At 52.1% G+C, this 20,012-nt stretch overlaps 1 protein-coding gene across 1 annotated transcript in view; it reads left to right on the top strand.

Annotated features, from left to right (window-relative positions):
- Nucleotides 1-2,954: 2,954 nt before the first annotated feature.
- Nucleotides 2,955-20,012, top strand: part of MAP2K2 (mitogen-activated protein kinase kinase 2) — a 29,786-nt gene continuing 12,728 nt past the window's right edge. The window contains exons 1-3 of the mRNA XM_006868935.1: nt 2,955-3,046; nt 7,983-8,193; nt 16,126-16,272. Coding sequence (XP_006868997.1) covers nt 2,955-3,046; nt 7,983-8,193; nt 16,126-16,272 — 450 coding nt within the window. The remainder of the gene's footprint in view (nt 3,047-7,982; nt 8,194-16,125; nt 16,273-20,012) is intronic.

Consider the following 20,012-nt stretch of genomic DNA (forward strand, 5'->3'; position numbering starts at 1 on the left):
TTTCAAAAAAACCAGTCAATGAAATCCAACAGTCCAATCTGCAACTGTCCATGGGGCTGGCATGGGACCAGGTGGTGTCTTTTTTCTGTTTGTTGTGCATGGGTTTAGGAGCTGGTTCAACAGCTAACAACACCATTGTGTTTTTAAGTCTTTCTGTACAGAGTCGCAATGAATTGGCACCGACTCAGTGGCATTTAATAACCATGTAATTGTCATTTGTACATTTTCTACTGTATAATATTTCTGGGGTCTCATTGTTGGATAAGCACTGGACTACTAACCAAAAGGTTGGGGGAATCAAACACAGAAACTTCTCCTTGGAAACCCTATACAGGGTTGCGATGAGTCGGAACCTACTCAACAGCGCTTAACAACAGCACTATTTCTTTGAGGGATTAGAGCAGAATCTCTCATTCCATCCTCCAACTGCAGATGTTTGCCATTGAGAACATTATTGTACATGTTTCCTGTGTACAATAATGTGCCTAGGAGTGGAATTACTGGATCGGAGGATACGAAAAAATGGGGCATAATTGCTTTCCAAAGGTGTCGGGTCAGCGGTATTTCAGTTAACCCATCCCACAAGAGAGGGAGAGAAAGTTCAGGGTGCATTTGGAGATAGGCACAGTGTACACAGTGATTTGAATACCAGATTGTGCCGAAACAAGATAACTGCCATGCTGGATCGAATCTATCAGCAAAGCTATTAGAAATTTATTTCCCGAGGGGGGCAGGTCAGGAGACACCCAAGCATCTGGGACCAGGGTACGGATGCATTAAGAAAGATGTTATTGGACCCCATGATAAGTGCACAGCTATGTAACAGGGAGAGGCTAAAGAGCTTGGTAGTAAAGATAGAAAGCGAGTGGAGAATGACCTTCTGAACTGTAAACTCATCAATGATAAAAAAGCTCAGCCTGTACTGAGAACTGGATGGGTAGCAGGAAACCTATTTCCTCAAGGACAGGGAAAGAAAACAACAAACCACAACCATCAAGCTGCTTCCAACACATGGTGACCCCATCTGTTACAGAGGACAACTGTTCCAGAGGGTTTTCTTACCCTGGTGGAACAGTGGGTTAAGCATCGTGCTGATACCTGAAAGGTTGGTGGTTCCAACCCACCAGCCGCTCTGTGGGATAAAGATAAGGCAATTTGCTTCGGTAAAGACTTTATGGTCTTAGGAATCCTATGGAGCAGTTTGACTCAGCGGCAGTAGGGTTTGGGGGTTTATCTTTACAGAAACAAATCTCCAGGTATTTCTTCATGGCACTGCTGGGTGGTTTTGAGCCACCAACCTTTAGGTTTTAATTGGGTGCCAACCATTTGTACCACCCAGGGAACTCCAAGGACAAAAACAGCCATTTAATTAGTTCAAGCAGCATAGATTCATCAAATGCCAATTATCCAAGAAGCTGAATTGGGTGAGGAGAGAAAGTTTAGTAATATAAAACAAAAACAACTCTTCGCCATCAAAGTGCCCCACAGGATTTCTGAGGCTGTCTATCTTTACAGAAGGAGACTGTCACACACATCCTTTTCCCTTGGAGCAGCTGCCGAGTGCTTTAAGCACTGCATCACCAGGGCTACTTCTCAGTAACTAAATGTTGTTGTTATTTGGTGCCGTCAAGTTGGTTCTAGTTCATAGCGGCCCTATGTACAGTGGACTGAAACCCTGCCTTGCCCTGCGTATCCTCACAATTGTTTATGCTTGAGGCCCCTATTGCAGGCACTGTACCAATCATTGAGAATCTTCCTCTTCTCCGCTAACTCTACTTTATCAAGCATGGTGTCCTCTGAGTGGAGTCGAACCTCCAATCTTGAGGTCAGCACCTGAGCACTCCCAACCGTTTACACCACCCAGGGACTTCTTCCAGACTTTACAAACGAATTGTTCAAGAATGACTAAGCGTGTTAAGTGCTGTTGAGTCGATTACGACCCATAGCGACCCTGTATAGGGTTTCCAAGGAGCCGCTATTGAGCTTGAACCACCGACTTTGCATTCTGACGCATTAGCCGGCAGCACCACACCAGGGCTAACGATGACTGATGAGAAATGGATGGGACAGAGCCTAGAGAACCGGGGACCCTGGATCCAGAATGTGATGGTTGGGTCCTTCCCACACATGTGGCTTCCCAGATGGGCATCCAAACACAGATGTTCAGAGATATGCCACAATAAAACAATAAGGTGGTGAGTTTTTTCAGAAAGCCAGCCTTTTTCCCATTTAAATGACTGTCCCCACCTGCTCCCTCCGTGCACATGTATTCTGTGTCATATGCTCCCTCCTTCTTTGGTGTTAAGACCTTTGACTCACCAAAGAATTGACAAAAGTGTGTGTGTGTGTATCATAGCGAGTCTGTATACGATTTCCGAGTTGCGGCTGGTGAGTTTGAACCACCAACCTTGTTCAAACAGACCTTGTGGTCCAGTGCACTAACCTACAGGCTCTAAATGGTCCGCCCTCTCCCCTGCCCACCTAGTTCCTCGCACATTCCCTTCCACCACCACTCCTCCATCGCTACCGCCCCCTCGACCTCTCTGGGCCCCCTCCCGGCGTCCCCGACGCAAGCGCACTCGCACGGCGGGAGGCGAGAGAATACGCAGGTTCTCTTAGTCTCTGCCTCTTCCTTCTAGGAGGCAGCGGGTAGCTGGAACGCACGCGCTACTTCCGGGGGCGGAGTTCGGTGTGGTTCGCTCTCGCGAGAGGCCGCACGAGATTCCGCCGGGCCCCTCCCCTTGCTCGGCCTCCCGGGCTCCCGCTGCAGCGTCAGCCTCACTCGGGCCTCGGCTGCAACAACTCCTTCTTCTCATACCTGGTACCCTTATCCCCGGCCCGTCCCGGCATCGGCCTAGGCCACAGCGCCAGGCTCGTGTCGGCATCACCTGCTCTCGGCCCGCCCCCTATGGGCCCCGGCTAGAGGCGCCCCGCAGCCGGCCCGCGGAGCCCCGATGCTGGCCCGGAGGAAGCCGGTGCTGCCGGCGCTTACCATCAACCCCGGCATCACCGAAGGCCCGTCTCCCACCAGCGAGGGCGCCTCCGAGTGAGTGCACCGGGGTCGGCGGGGTAGGGGTGGATGCCCCCAAGCTCTTGAGAAGCGGGGTGAGGGGTGTCCCTGCGGGAAGGAGGCGGGATGAAAGGTTTCCGAGTAGTTAGATTGGCATCAGGGGTCCCCTTGTGGGAGAAGACACGGGGAGGGAGCCCTGAATAGTGAGATCAGGATCCGGGTCCTTGCAGAATGTAGGTGGGGGGGGTCCTGACTGCTGAGGTGAGAAGGAGGCTGGGGTCTCTGAGTGGTGGGGAAGGGATGGGGAGCAGGGGGGCCCTGAATAATGGGGTGGTGTGAGGTGAAGGGTCTTGAGGGCAAGAATGAGATTTGGGGGTTCCTTAGGTACCAGGACAGATGAAAAGGTGGGGGTCCTTGACTAGTGAAGTCAGAGTGAAGAGGGTCGTGGGTGAAGGGATCCCAGAGGGGTCAGGATTGAGGTGGGTCCTTGGGGGTCCTAAGAGGCCGCACCAGGAAGCAGACCCTCCCTGGCTGGGGGGAGGGGGGTGCCTTTGGGAACCCTGGAAGCTGGTGAGCAGAGATTCTAAAGTGTGGGGCCTAGAAAGGCCTGGAGGGACCAAGGATGAGCAGACTTACGGGACTGGGGGTGGGGGATTCCAAAGGTGGGGTAGGGGCAGGGTACTGAGCATGGAGCGTCCAGGGGTGCAAGGAACTTGAGGGCATTGACTTTAAGGGTTGAGGTTGTCCCATTCCTGCCTCCCACCTGCACAGGACCAGCCTGGAGGTGAGAACAAGGTATGAGAGGAAGGTAGTGGGCTTATTGCCTCTTGGGTCGGGGGGAACCTCACCTATTATAATGCTGACGTGTTTTACTGTGTGCGCGCGCATGTGCATGCGTGCGTGTGTGCACGTATGCTTGTGTGCGTGCTTGCTTTGCGTCATGCGTGCGTCTTGGCGTGCACGTGTGCTTGCGTGTTACGTGTGTGCGTGAATGCGTGCTTGCGTGTTGCTTACGTGCTTGCACGTTTGCGTGCACGTGCGCTTGCACGTATTGCGTGCTTAGGTATCCGCTGCCGCCACCACCACGGAGAATATAGAGTCGTCAATGGGGATCTATTCCTTATTTTAAAACCACCACCTTCTTACAAGCAAGTGCCCTCACCTTCATCTTCTTGTCTGTAGTCTCCGATTTCCATCACTTGGAAAATTCCCCCAGTAGAGGATGCCCCCCCCCATTGGAACTGTAGAGTGGTGGTATACACAAGAAAGCATGCACCTGTTCAACTGTTTATCCGCTTGCAGTCTCTTATTGCCTCACCTCCGGCAGCTCTCTGCCCCTTACAGCTCTCGTCTGTGCGCTCACGGAGCTTTTGGCCATCTTCATTACGGTGCAGGGCTGAGTTAAATTGTCGCTTCATTGAAAGATGACAGTGGGAGGGTTTCAGCTCACAGTTAAGCATTTCCAGGCAGTAGACTCAGGGTCTCTCCAGACTCCACCTGTCCTGTGAGTCTGGATTCCAATAGGAAGAACTCCAGGTTTTGTTCTATATAACCGCAGTTGCTGTAGCCATTGCATTGGAACTGGATTAATCAGCTGACTCCAAGATGCATTTTTTGATCATAGTGCAGTCCCAAGACCTTGAAAGTTCTGGCCTCAGGTGCCTCCTCAACACTATGGTGTAGCGTAGTTCCTGAAAGAACAGAGCCAAAGGGACTCACTCCGTGGTCTTCCATCTTCCTTTCTTCAGAGTCCCTTCATTGCATCTTTAGCCCTGTCTTCATTCAGTAGGCATGTCTCTGGTCCTGGTTCAGAGACACCAAGACAAACAGCGTCATGTCATGAGCTTGACTGTTAGGTGAACACAGGCTTGATTTCGGGCACTTCCTTGTGCTGTGACCTGGAGCAAGTTCTCTCACCTCCAGGAGCCTGTCTGCCTGGGCTGGAACCAGCAGACAGCTGTCTCCCTGGGTGGTCGGGAGGATTTCATATGATGGTGTTTGTAATGCACGCAATACAAGAACTGGGACTGAGCCCCATCCCGTCTGGCCAGTTCTTTCAGCACCAGCTCAGGTGACAGCGCCATCGGATCCCAGCTTGCCTGGTCCCAAGCTGGTGGGGAATGATGACAAAATTTTAGAATGGGAAAGTTGCGTGAGGACTGTCCAATTCACCCTTCACCCCTCCCTACTGGAATCCCCTCTGTGCTGTGCCCCCCCAGGTGGGCCAAGTCCCCTGGAGGCAACCCATTCTGTAGAGAATTGTAGTCTGTTCGTATCAAGGCGAGCTGTGGTTATAAGCTATAGTCCAGATGATAAAGACCTAGCACAAAGACCAAACTGTGTATAGTACATCTGTACTCATTTTTTGTATGTCGCCTGTGTGTTGAAAAGGAGTACTGGTGGCTCAGCGCTTAGGTGCTTGTCTACTGACAGAAAGGCTGGTGGTTCGAATCAACTTTTCAACAGCTCTGGGGAAAAAGACGTGGCGAGCTGCTCCTGTCAAGTTGTCAGGTCCTGAAGAGTTGGGTCCCACTCATAGCAACTCTGCACACAACAAAACGAAGCCCTGCCCCGTCTTGTGTCTTCCTCACAACTGTTGTCATGTTTGAGCATATTGTTGGTGCCACTGTGTCAGTCCTTCCAGTTGGGGATCTTCTTTTTTTTGACCCTCCACTCTACCAAGCAAGGAGCTCTGGTAGCATAGTAGTTACGAATCGGGCTGCAAACCTCAGGGTCAGCAGTTCGAAACTACCAGCTGTTCTGCAGGAGAAAGATGAGGCTTTCTGCTCCCGTAAAGATTTACACCCTCGGAAACCCTGTTACAGGGTCACTGTTCCACAGCACATAACAACAACAACAACTCTAGCAAGCATGATGTCCTTCTTCAGGGACTGGTCCCTCCTGATAACATGTCCAAAGAACGAGAGACAAGGTTTCCCCATCGTGACTTCTAAGGAGCACTCTGGCTGTACTTTTTCCAAGACAGATTTGTTTGTTCTTCTGGCAGTCCGTGATATTTTCAGTATCATTCAACACCATAGTTCAAATGCATCTATTTTCTATGGTCTTTCCTATTTGTTGTCCAGCATCTGACTGTATAAGAGGCGATGGAAGGTGTATACATGGCTTGGGTTTGTAGAAAGGGCTTGGGCAGCAGGTTTGCCTAACACAGTTTGATTTCCTGACAGCTGGCTTTTGAATGTTAATTGTGGATCCAGGCAAACTGAAGTCTTTGGGAGTTTTTTTCTTATCATGATGTCATGTATCGATCGGTTCAGTAGTGAAGATTTTCACTGTCTTTACATTTGGGTGCAATCCATACCGAAGACTGTAGTCTTTGATCTTCAGTAAGTATTTTATGTCCTTTAAGTATTTTGTGTCAACGAAAATACTTACGATTTTTAGTTAGTCTTCCAATGCTGATACCAAGTTGTTCTTCATATAATCTAGCTTCTTGGATTATTTGCCCAGCAAACAGATTCGATGTCGTTGTTAAGTGCGGTCAAGTCAATTCGGACTCATAGCGACCCTGTATAGAGTTTCTGAGGAGCTGCTGGTGAGCTTGAACCCTGACCTTGCATTTCAAACCAACCTTGCAGGCCAGTGCATTAATTCACAGCACCACACCAGGACTCTACAGATTCAATTTAAAAAAATATGGTGAAAGGGTTGTTGTTGTTGTTATGTGCAGTGGAGTCAGTTCCAACTCATAGCTACCCTGTACAGGGTTTCCGAGGCTGAAAATCTTTACGGGAGCAGAACACCTCATCTTTCTCCCACGGAACAGCTGGTAGTTTCGAACTGCTGTCTGATATTAGCAGCCCGATTCGTAACCGCTACGCTACATCCCTACTTTTAAAATATTCAGTATCCCCTCATTCTGTTCCATAAACTGCTTTTGGGTCTGTGTACCTCAGAAGAAAGGCCTGGAAATGTACTTTGAAAAACCAGCTCAAGAAAAGCCCATGGAGCACAGCTCTACTCTGATACATGCGGTTGGCAGGAGTTGGAGGCCACTTCCTCCAGCAACTGGTTGGTTGTCAAAGGCAGACAGATTTTTAGCTTAACACATGGATGAACTAACCAAGGACTCCTAAAATAAGTATCACCTGAGCCCTGTATGTAATTTGACATTCTCTAGTACCCACATTTTTAAAAAGTGCACTCATATCTCCACAGTGTTTCAGCAGGCCAGACTTGCTCGCCATTTGTACCACCCAGAGACTCTGCGCGAATGGAGCCCTGGTGTCTCAGTGGGTTAGGCATTGGGCTGCTAACCCCAAGGTCAGCCATTCAAACCCACCAAGAGGAGGCTGTATGGGAGCAATTCTTCCTAGTCCCATAGAGTCCCTACCCAGAGCAGCTAGGGTGGGTTTGGTTTTTGTTTCGTTTTGATCCCTGAAATCACTCGAGAAAGTGTAGTGTAAATGGTTTTGACAGTTTGGGAATGAGTGTGTGTGCCAAAAGTGTCCCCTAACTGTTACGGTCCTATATGGGATCTAGTTAAGAGTGAGCAGAAGGTTCCAGAATGGCCCACATGACTTAGAATACACCTCTCCCTTTCCCCTCCTCAATGCCTGGGTTTGATTCACATAAATTGGGTGCAGGTAGGGGGCACGTGTTCTTCTTGACCCTTGACCCTCTGACTCTAGTCCTTGATTTTGAGGCCACTGGAAACAAGTTAACACCTCTGTCCTCATGAGAGACTGGTGGCCTTCACTCACCCCTCCCCATCTTGTCTCCCCTTCTGGGTTTGATTGGGAATGCTAGCTTCAGGGAAGTGGACTCGTGGGTCTACGCAGCAGTACCTGCCATCAGGCCCAACACCAACCCAGGGCCAGGGTGCCACGGTGTGGACTTGGGGTCCGGGGGCCCCCTGCTCCTGCATCTGCCAACTCATGAACCCCTGACATGCAAGGAACACGTCCGCCCTGCCCCCCCACACTAACCCTGGCTCTTGGGGTCCCCACAGAGCAAACTGGGCGGACCTCCAGAAGAAACTGGAGGAGCTGGAACTTGATGAGCAACAGAAGAAACGTCTGGAAGCCTTCCTCACCCAGAAGGCCAAGGTCGGCGAACTCAAGGACGATGACTTTGAAAGGATCTCGGAGCTGGGGGCCGGGAATGGTGGGGTGGTCACCAAGGTGCAGCACAGGCCCTCGGGCCTCATCATGGCCAGGAAGGTGAGTGGGGGCGCGCAGGGCGGGTCCCTGGCAATGTGAGTAGTTGCAGGTGTCAGCTTTGGCTCTGTGATTGGGGGCCTTTCTCCCCAGCCGTCGGTCCTCAGTGCCTGAGGCTCTCGAGACTTCGTAGCAACCCTGAACTGCCTCACACAACCCTCCCCTTTGGTTGTTGACTTCCGCCTTTGAGATCCTTTGAAATTCGGGTCCCTAGTCCTGGTGTCACGGTGCTGTGGGTTAATGCACTAGACTGCAAAGCCAGTTTGAACTGCAAAGTTGGCGGTTCAAGCTCACCAGCTACTCCTCAGAAACCCTATACAGGGTCGCTAGGGGTTGGAATCGACTCGATGGCACTTCACAGCAAGAAACTTTGCAGACTGTTCATGGGGGATGTTTTTGGAAAGAAGGGTGGAGACATGAGTCTCTGTAAAGCTAGCATCATAGTGCTTCACAGCCCAAGAGCACGTTCTGCTGCTGCCTGGGGTGAGCTTGGAGGCCCCCCCCACACACACACACACACACTGCAGAAGCGCGCACACACTGGAGTTGGAAAGTTCTGTGCCTCTCTTGTCATCGTGGTCTGGCTTCCTAGGCTGCAAGTCAGTCTCCCTCTGAGAGAGCCTGTTCCCAGGAGATGTAGGGAGTGTATGACCATTTTGGGATTTCTCACTGCTATTGGCAGCTGTCCAGTCGGCGCCCACTCTTGGCAAGCCCACATGTTCCAGGCCGCTATGACCCACAGGGTTTTCATGGGTTGGTTTTCAGAAGTCAGTGATCAGACCTTTCTTCCTAATTGTCTTAGTCTGGAGGCTGAGCTGAAAGCTGTTCAGCATCCCAGCAGCATGTCAGCCTTCACGGACAGACGGGCCGTGGCTGTGCGTGGGATGCATTGGTTGGGAATGGAACCAGGTCTTCTGCACGAGGTGGGGGTGGTTTCTACCAGTGAGCACCCATTTTATGGTGAGTAGCTCCTAGACATATCCCCAGGAGCACTTACTAGTTATCAGTGGGTCAGTTCGTACAAGCCACCTCTTCCTGGAAGCCCACCATCCTATATTCCCCCAAATTGTTTTCTTAGAAAACCAGCTGCTCCTGACCCAAGCGGGTCTGTAGGGGTCCAGCAGCACCTGCAGGGTCCTCGCTAAAAAGGACACGCTCAGTTTCAGGTAAAATTTGGTTCTGCAGATGGTTCTGCGAGCACCGTTCCCCTCCCCCAAGACATCTGCAGCCGCGCGCTTTCTATTTGTGTCCCCACGCTGCAGGCTCCCTTAAAGCAGAGCAGCGCTGGCCAGAGCCTGGGGACACACAGAGGCAAAGTGATTCTGATGGTGACAAGGGAACTTGAGAGTGAGGGTGCTGCTCAGTGGCAGGTCAAGGGGAGCTCTCTGACCAGCCCCAGGTCACGGGCATGCTATAGAGTCAGCTCAGCCCAACTTGGAACTCTCACAGAAAGGCAAAGAACCTGGGGAGTCCTGGTTTCTAGGGGGAGGAGGTCTCCGGAAGCTTTATTATGTACAGCTGGAAAGTAAGGGGCGGATATTTCAATCTGTGCAGGTGGGGCTCTTTGAGGGGCACAAACAATGCGCTCAGCTGGTATTAGAAGGTTGGAAGTTTATGTCCATCCAGAGATGCTGTGGACGAAAGGCCTGGTGACCCCTTCCAAGCTCTCAGCCCTTGAAAACCACACACAGGTCTACTCAGTGTCTCTCAAAAACTACGTGGATGGCTAAGTTGTGTCGCTTGGTTAGTGGAATTATCCCAGTATCGGATTCCTGGGTGTGATGGTAACACGGGGCCTCAACCCCTGGTGGAAGCTTGGGTGAGGGGAATTCCACATGTGAGGTTTGTGACTGTCTGTGATGCTACCGTTATTTCAAGATTAAAAGTTTGAAAGAAAAAAAAGACACGCCCAAACCATAGGCATCTGGTATCCCCTGTGTGGTACAGATGGTTTGTTCTTAATCCTCAGCTATTAATCGAGAGGTTGGTGGCTCCAACCCTTCCTTTGGTGCTGCCGATGAAAGTCCTGGTGACCTGCTTTCTTAAAAATGACAGTCAGGAAAACCGCATGAAGGCCAGTTCTCCTCTAACGCACAAGGTTGCTATGAGTCAGAATTGACGCTTCTGCAGCCGGTTTTTCTATTTTTTGGTTATGGGGAATTTCATGTTATTCCCCATGGACCATTAAGAGCCTTGGCCCAGAATTGAACCGGGGTCTCCCACATGGAAGGCAAAAATTCTACCACCAAATTAGGATGTGCAGCTCCTAAGCACATTCCCAGGAGCCCGCGCGATATGTCCTTTCAGATGTAGGAAACCCATTACCCTGCAGCCTTGCTGACATGCAGGACAACGTGTCAGAACAGATGCTTAACAGCATTTGGGAAGTACGTTGACTAGGAAGGGGACCTTCCCGAGCGTGTGTCTGCACTTTGGGGCCATAGCACCTGAGGGGCTGGAGCCCACCACCAGGCTGTGGGGTCCTTGTGGCATGCAGGCTCCCCATGAGACCAGTTTCCCTTGATGGAGCTGAAGGCTGTTTGCCCAGATGGAAGATTAGAAGTAACACAGCAAACAAGGCTTTCCTGAACCGTGCCTTGGGTCCTCCCCTTCTCCAGGAAGACAGATGAGGTGCAGGCGTTCCCTGTGTGGGGTGAGGACTTTCGGCGGGCAGACTCACTTACTGAATCTCAAACCAGCTGTCCAGAGGTGTGTGCATAGGGAATTGGGCAAGGGTCTGGAAGAGCAGGCGGATACTGCTCTGTGGGCCAGTAGCAATGTCTGCTCCCGGTGTTCTGACTGGGATGATGTGAGGTGGAGAAGCCACAGGACTATTGGTATTGGGTGACCTCGAGTTGATATCAGCTCCTCCCCACCCCATGTAACACAGGAAAACCGCCCCCAAGGATTCCAGGCTGTCGTCTTTATGGGAGCAGATCTCCAGGTCTTGCTCTTGCAGAGCCTCTGGGTGGTTTGAACCACCAGCATTTCAGTTAGCAGAACCATGCTGCCACCAGGGCTCCTGATCCAATCATTGCCCTGGGTCCAAGGTGCTGCTAACACGGAGCCTGTATTCTTTAAATCGAACCGCAGCTCTCACTTGCAGATGAGGAATCCGAGGCTTAGCCACATCTGCCTGAATCGAATCGGAATTCTCTGCCTTTCTCTGCAAGCCTTCAGTACCTGATGTGGCAGGCCCCTTTCCACCTCGTAACCAACTGATTTGCAACAGGATCCTTCTCCCGAGTCCCTGGCTGGTGCAGACTGTGGATACGCTTGGCTGCTGTCTTGGTTTTCTTATGCTGCAGTAACAGAGACCCCACAAGGTTGGGAGCGCTTCAGTCGACGTCTACTCTCTCATAGTCCCAAAGCCTAAAGTCCAAGTTCAGGGTGCAGGCTCCAGGGGAAGGCTTTGTGTCTCTCAGCTCTGGGGAGGGAAGGTCCTTGTCTCCTCTCAGCATCTGCAGGCCCAGCATTCCTTGAGATCTCATGTCTTAGCATCAGTCTTCCTCTGGGCCCAGGAGCTTTCTGGGGCAGGGACCCTGAGTCCAAAGGACACGCTCCACTCCTGGCTTCTTTCTTGGTGGTAGGTGGTCCCCCTGTCTCTGCTCGCATCTCATAAGAGATGCTTCAGCTCCAGTCCAATCCTGTAGATGGTTTCCTGGCTCCTTAGCACAACTGTCTAACCTGGCAAGGCTCCAAAGAGGATCGTCACCTCAGGTCCCAAAATAGAGGATAGCTACCTCACACTGGGAACCACGGCCCAGCTAAGGTAGCACTTATTTTTAGGAGCCACAGTTCAATCCATAACATCTGCTGACCAAAACTTCAGCAGTTCAAGTCCACCCAGAGGCATCTTGGAAGAAAGTCGTAGCAGTCCGTAGCAGTCTATTCCCGTATTATCAGCTGCTGTAAGCCTGGTGGCACAGAGCTCTGTGTGTGACACACATGGGGTCACCATGATTCTGGGTCGATGACAGCGACTGGTAAAACTGGAGGCTGGGCTGTCTTCACGAGGCTACTCCCAGATGCCCCCAGAGCACTGCAGGCCGGGCTGGCTCTCTGCTCACTGCTTTCTGGTGCCGTGGGTCCAGTCTGAGCATTGCCGACTGTAGGAGCCACACGGTCACTGCTCCTGGCCATGTCCAGCTCAGGGACCACCAGTTTGGACCTATGCTCTTGCCTCAATCATTGTAGACCCAGTTCTCTCTCTCTCTCTCTCTCTCTCTCTCTCTCTCTCTCTCTCTCTCTGTCTGTCTGTCTGTCTCTGTCTCTCTCTCTCTCTCTGTCTCTCTCTCTCCATCCCACTCAGGGCCCCTTCTTCCGTAGACACCACCGTCAGCTCCTCATAGGCTTGAACTCTTCTGGGCTCCTTCCATCAGAACTCACAGCCGGGGGTGGGGGTGGGGTGGGGGTGGGGGTGTTCCAGGAGCCCTGCTTCCATCCTGATTCTCCTCCTCACCAGCCAGCAGTACCTTAACTTTCCCAAAGGTGAGCTTGCTCATCAGTGAGACGGGCCAGTTACACCTGTCCTGCAAGCTGTTGTCAGTCACCCAGGTGCTCAAGAATGTCCCTCCCCGCCCAGGCTCGTCAGCTCCTCGTTCCTGTTCCTCCACATGCCCTGTGTGTGGCTTCCCGCCAGTCTGGAAAGGTTGGTTTAGTTTACCAACCACGGCGAGTTGAACCCCGGCTCATGGCAACTTCATGTATGTCAATAGAAATGGGTTTCATAAGGTTCTCAGTGTGGGAGTGGTTGGTACAAAGAGATGGCCAGGTCTTTCTTCTAAGCACTTCTTGGTAGATTTGAACCTCCAACCTCTTGGTCAATAGCCAACCAAGTAGGTTCACTGTTTGCATTACCCAGGGCCTCCCCAGATAGGACCAACATTGAAGTGTGGCCCCTTCAGTGTTCCGGATATAGAGCCGCCACGTCCCATGTGGCTCCTGAGTGTCTGAGATGTGAGCGGGATGTGTGTGCACAAGTCATACTCACCCCCACCTGTCGCCCTGTGGCATGTTGCTGTGGTGCAGGGAGCTAGGCCACTGGGATTTCAGAGACCAGGAGGGCCACCCGTGATCTCCACTTCCAGACTGAGACTGTCTGGAAGAAAGACCATTAGAGTTCTGGGAATCAGGGCAGAACCTGCTCAGTATCATGAACAATGTGTCCTGGGCTAGAAGGCTCTCAAATAGCCAGCGGTCACAAGCGTGGTCTCCGGCCGACTGAGCGTGAAGATGGTGCAGACCGGGCAGGGATTAGTACAGGGGGACACGCAGTCACCGTGAGTCAGAGCTGATTCACAGCAACAAGCAGTGTATGTCAAACACGCACCTGCTTCTGAAGGCTTGGTATGAAAATCTCTGCCATCGTGGACTTGTTGATCACTTTCTGGTATACTGAGTTAACTTTAAGTATGAAGAGTGCAGACATTCACCTGCCTCACCTGTCTTCACTGAGGCGACTGGAAGGTTTCAGATCACCCCTGTGGCTCGTCTTAGACCTCACTGGTCTCAGTCTCATCCCCTCACCCCTCTTCACCTTTCTTACCTGTCAAAGCAAACCCCCCACACAACTTCAAGGCCTGGTCATGAGATGCAACCCCAGCCCCCACATCTCGCCCTTTCAACTCAGGAGGGTGTGCCTTTTCCATCACCTTGCAGACCTGTGTCTAGTGGGGTTCCATCCTGCCAGGGGTCAGAGCTGGCACAAAGCTCTCCTGGGGCAAGGCCAGGTCTGGGTGCTGTGCTTATGGCTGACTGGCCCCAGCCAAGGCCCTCAAGGTCACCTGAGGTGGTGGCACCAGCCTGCTCAGCTAGTGGCTTCCACCCCAGTGCGGGGACTGCACATGCTTCTCCACGCCACATGCCCTTGAACAGGCAGGTCTTTGTCCCCCACGCCTGGAACAGCCTTCCTCCCACCTGGTCCATTTGGCTGGCGCCTACCCTTCCTCGGGGAGCGAGCCCCAATGTCACCTTCCCGCTGGCTCTCCCTGGCCTCCTGTAATGTGCTTGTTGGTGGCACTTCTTTGCTTTGTCTTCCCCCTGATGGTGGGACCACCTTAGTCACCTGGTCCCCTCCTCATCAGCCTAGTGTCTGTCATCCACACTCAGTGTCCCGGGACCTGGCTCCTCCTCTCAGACAGCTGTCACAGCTCTTTTTCTGAAGTGACTCCACCCTCCTTCTGTCAGCGTGTCACCCTGTGGCACCTGGCATGTTGCTGCTGTGTTGTTAGAAGTGAGACCACTGGGATTCCACATACCTGCAGGGTCACCCGAGGTGGGCAGGTTTCAGCAGAGCTCCCAGACTAGAAAGAAGGGTCTGGCCTGCTGCTTAGGAGCATCAACCAGGGGAAATCTCAAGATGACAAGAAAACACTGAGAACCTTCTGGAAGCTGAGCTCCCTGGGCTAGACACTGGCTGTACCCATGGACTCAGCAAGCAGACCAACAAAGATCAGGACGAGGACGCAGGGCAGCAGCTGACAGCAACTGAGACACTTATAGCCGCCAGGAAGTGGGACTCCAGGGCCGCGGGCGGGGCCTTTGCCAGCATGCTGCAGGTTCTTGGTTTACCTGGTCTTGAGGTTGCAGACTGCCTGTGATGTTATACCAGATACCTTTTCTGCATGTCTCCCATGTTTGTCTGGTTTCTTACCTTTAAGTGGTGGAGGAGTCAATGAAAATTCAACTCAAGTGGAAGGAGGACTGGAATTCTGACATGTCTGGCCTGGGCCCAGGGAGAAAGCTGCGGCTCTTGGTCCAGTGTTGTGGTTAACTGCTGCTGAGCTAGCCCCACTCACAGCAGCCCCCCAGCGCAGCAGAACGTCCTATACCACTGTCACCATTGCTGGTCTGCTCAGGTCCTCAGTTTGTGGTCACTGTGTCTTTCAAGTGCCTTCCAGTCCCTGGGGCACATTTTCCCACCATGTGCCCAGTAAAGCCTGTTGTGATTGAGAAGGTTTTCATTGGTTGATGTTCAGAAGTAGTTCCATCTTAGTCTGGAAGCTGCCCGGAAACCTCTCCACCATGGGTGACCCTGCAGGGAGTTGAAATCGCAGTAAACTAAACTTCTAGCATCTCAACAACAGCACACATGCCAGCCTAGTGCCACACACTGCAGGCAGATGGGGGCTGGATACAAGTGTGTCGTCACCTGTAGCATAGTTAGTGGCTAAACCATCCTGTTCACAACACCTGTTGTGATGAAATGAAGAGGTTGACTCACTTTAATTTTTTTAGCAACTTGCTTGTTAACTGCCTTCGAGTTGGTCGCAACTCATAGTTGTATAGGGTTCCCAAGGAGGGGCTGGGGAATGTGAACACCAACTTTGTAGTTCAAACTGACCATGTAGTCCAGTGCACGACCCCACAAAGCCTTTGAGATGTAATTTCTATAACATACAATTCACTCTCTTAAGTGTCCAATTCAGTAGTTTTTAGTGTGTTTCTAGAGTCTCACAACCATGACCACAGTTGATTTTGGAACATTTCCCTCTGAGTAGTGACTCCCTACCACCCCCTCCCCCCCTTCCCTTCCCAAAGCCCCTGACAAACTCCAGTCTACTTTTTGTCTCTGAGCATTTCATCACCATGGAAGCGAACCATGGCCTTTGGTGTCTAGCTTTTCTTCTGCTTCCAGTTTTCAAGGTTCATCCATGTGATAGTGTATATCAGGGCCTCATTCCGCTTTATGGCTGAGTTGTAGCCCCTCGTCTGGATGGACAGGCAGACATGTGGGTAGTCTCCACCCCTCGGCTCCTGTGAACAATGCTGCAGTAGCCGTTGGTGTACACTTATCTGTGTGACTCCCTGCTTCCAGATCTTGGGGGCAGAGATCTGGATGTGGACCGCTGTCCTGAGCCCCTCAAGGGCAAGGACCAGCTCCCCCTCCCCTGTGGTCCCTCACCTCACTGTTCCACCCTTGTTCCCTAACAGCTGATTCACTTGGAGATCAAGCCGGCCATCCGGAACCAGATCATCCGGGAGCTGCAGGTCCTACACGGGTGCAACTCCCCGTACATCGTGGGCTTCTACGGGGCCTTCTACAGTGACGGGGAGATCAGCATCTGTATGGAGCACATGGTGAGTATGGGCGGCAGCTCGTGTTCTTCTCAAATTTTTTATGAAAACACACACAACAAAGCATACCCCGTTCAGCAGTCTCTCCACGTACAATTGTACAATTCCCGGTGCCATGTCACTCTTCCCAGTGTCTCTCCATGTTGCTTCCCTGTGACGGTCACCTCAGACTCTCGGCCCCTGACCAGTCCCCTCTGCGCTGGGAGGGTACCTGCTGTGGGCTCTCTCTGGCCTCATGCTTTAGAAGAGCGCGCTGCTCAAGGTGAACAGCCTTTAGAAAGTGGTGAGTGTAAAGGTGACGTGTGGGAGAGACATGGTTAGGGCTTTAAAAGTTGCTTCCAGGCCATAGATTTGGGGGGTTGTTACAGTCTCGGGGTGCCCAGTTAGTCTGATTTCCAGAAAGAACTTGAAGTTCTGGGGCAGCTCTACTACTCAGGACTCACAGAACATAAAATTCACATCGTCCAGAAGGGCATGTCTGTGACCCAACATCTCTGTCTTCAGAGGAATCCACTCTGGCTCGTTTCAAAGAGGATCTTTCTGGAAACTGGTGATGCCAAGCAAAGCTTAAGAACAGAGAGATTCCGTTAGTTTTAAACCAGGGTTCTGAACTGGCTCAAGATAATTGAGTCATGGCCAACCGAAACCAGGGCAGTGTATACATGTTGTATAGCAGCCAGATCTCCTGTGCAGCCAATTTTGACCCAAGTCAGAAATAAGCTGCTCAGAGATGGCCGGTGACACATATTTAAAATGACGCAGTTGGCCACCATCGTGACTCTGGTCAAAATCCAACACAGAGGTTTGATTACTGTGTGTACTGTGTAGGCAACCCTTGTTTCCCTTGTCCATGACTGAGCTGCTTTGAAGCCCTGGTTTCAACCTTAGTCCTATGCTGCTTCACTTGATAAATCACAGGAAACATTCTGTCAGCTTATAAAGAGCTTGGTTCATATGTTGTAAGTGGAGTCCAGCTCACGGCGATCCCGTGTGACGTAGGAGAAGGACCTGCCTCCGTGGGCTTCCGAGGTTGTCGTCTCTTGGGAACACATCGCCAGGCCTTTTCTCCCACCGACAGCGCTCCTGGCTGGGTTGGAACTGCCAACCCATTGGTTTGCAGACACGCATTTTCCCACCGTGTCACCGGGGCTCCTTAGTAATCTGGCCCATCTTCTCATCCGCCGTGCAGAGAGTGGAAAGGCCAGGCCCCAGGGACCAGGCCAAGATGATGGCTTCCTAGTAGGAGACCTGGGTATAGCTCCCAGTCAGTGGACTTGGCATGTTGCCAGCATGCTGAGCTTGTAGGTGAATCAACTAGATAGAAAGGCCTGGTAACTGACTCTAAGTGGGCCAGGCCACAGCACCCAGGGGCTAGCACAGAACACGCAAATCTTGTTCCCTGGGGTGGCTGTGAGCTGGCAATAGCCAGCAATAGCAACCACAAGGAGACTTGCCAGCTAAGGAACGTTCTGGAAGGGACCTGCAGCCACATCCTGGCTCAGACCGCTGGGATTAGCATCTCCAGGTTGGGTGTAGGTACTGTCAATTTATAAAGCATCCTGGTTGATTCCGACGTGCCCCGTCGTTAAGAAACTGGTTTTGAAAAGCAGGCAAATTGGGTGGGGCCTCCTGAAAGCAGAAGTGGTCAGAGGTGCAGGCCCCGAGCGCAAGTGCCGCCCACCCCGTGTGGAACCGAACTCTTCGAGGGTCCTAGGCCTGCCGGTGCCCTTTCGACACCAGGAGGTGGTGCGGCTTTTGACACGTTGGTTATGCCTGGAAAATGCACAGTCACCGTGGCTGATTTTGTAAGGGAGGCAGGAAATGAATTTGAGCAAGCAGCTCTGAGGAACACCCCGTGAGCACTGGGAGAGGCCCCAGTGTGGGTGTGAGTTGGGCATGGTGCCCCCCAAGGTGATCCCAAATCAGGCACTGCCTTTGCCGGCGCCTCCCTTGTCACCTGGGGGGAATCCTGTCTGCCTCCTTCCTCTCCAGGTGACCCTGCAGACAGAAATCAAAGGGAGAAGGAAGGACAGGGAAGTGCTTTGTGGTCTGCCGCCCCCGACGGTGCCCCCTCCCAGCTCCGCCCGCGCCCCCATACAGCGACTCATCCCTTTAACAGCCCACGAGTGCACTCCTCTTCCCTGAGCAGACAGACAGGAGCAAGCCCACCTGGTCCCTTGCTCCACCTTTGTGCTTGGTGAATTTAAAGCTATGCTTTGTGGCACAGCTGTGCAGCCCGGCAGGGCCAGCACACACCCACAGAAGGTGGCTCATAATCCTGGTGTGCTCGAGGCACCAAGAAATCAAGCCACACATGTGACAGTGCCGCTGTGTTCCGGGGGTTTCAGCGGCTGATGGGTCGGAAGCAGATGCCAGGCTTTCCTTGTGAGGCACCTCGGGATGGCTCTAACCTTGAAGTCAGAAACCAAGCATGTTCAGTGTGCACCCCCATGGAAGACCCCTAATTTAATGATGAGCCAGACAGCTTCAGCACAGGAAGTAACACTGTGGGGCTGGCTAGCACAGACTGGCAGTTAGGGTTTAGGGACATGTAAACCTGTCCCTGAACGTGTTACTGGAAAAATTCAGGGCTTGTTAAGTCCACCAAGTTGGTCCTGACTCATGGGGACCCTGTGTAAGGTGTCCGAGGCTGTAAATCTTTGCGGGACCAGAAAGTATCATCTTTTTCCCCACGGAGCAGTTGGTGTACTTGTCCTGCCATCCCCGTATTCCCAGACAGTGGGCACGTGGAAAACGTGGGCTCGTTGAGTCGGATCTGTTGAAGTGTGTTCTACAATAAGGCCAGAGCAGACTGGCCCGTCAGTAAGCGGGTTCCTGAAGGAGCCCAGCTCCCTGTACACATGTAATGGAAAGGGAAGCACGTGCTCAATGTGAAGAGATCGAGAGATATTATCAAGTGGGGGGACAAAAGCAAGTTGCAGAAAGTACCCAGTGTCTGAGCCGATTGTGCCTCTCTGTACATAGATGTGTCTGTAAAGGCACATGGAAGTCTCTGGAAGAATATGAGCTGACTTCAGTGCAGTTGAGGTAGGGAAGGTGGTGTTGCTGTTGAGGTGGTGGAGATAGAGGAGTTATTTGCTTGAATTCTGTATGAAACACATGTACTTGTGTGTCTTGCTTCAAAAAACAAAAAAATGTAAAGAGCATTAAAAAAACAGAAGCAGCATCGTGTGGTGTTGACTGAGGTGCTTTTGGGGTTCACAAGGCCGGTGCGCGGCATCTCCAGTACCACATCCTGTGGGGACGTAGGCACGGTGCTTAGATCAGGGAAAGGGGCCTCTCCCAGGGGATGCTGGGTGATGTCTGGGCACCTTTGTGTTCATTATGACGGGAAACGTGCTGCTTCCATGAAGGCTGGAGGTCAGGATGCTGTTCAACACTCGATGGTGCCCCAGATGGCCCCTCTAAAGGAACAGTGGGCCATGGGTGTCCAGTGCCGAAGCAGAAGAGAGGTTTTTGATATGAAGAAGAAAAATGGAGTTTGGCCCCTGTCTCACACCGTCCACTCAGATAAACTCCCCGTAGGTTAGATGGTGTCAGCCAGGGGATCCCCACCCCCAGCATCAGGGATTTCCATCTTCACTAGTTGACAGAGGGGAGTCGTTAGTTCATTCTGGGAGGACCCCTGGTGGCACAGTGTTTAAGTCTGTGGACTTCAGAATGGGCAGCGTCCTGGAAGTTCAGGGTCTGGTGATGATGGGACGCAGAGTCTGGTGGGAGCC

Source organism: Chrysochloris asiatica, unplaced genomic scaffold (genome assembly GCF_000296735.1).
Source record: "Chrysochloris asiatica unplaced genomic scaffold, ChrAsi1.0 scaffold00125, whole genome shotgun sequence".
Classification (NCBI taxonomy): domain Eukaryota; kingdom Metazoa; phylum Chordata; class Mammalia; order Afrosoricida; family Chrysochloridae; genus Chrysochloris; species Chrysochloris asiatica.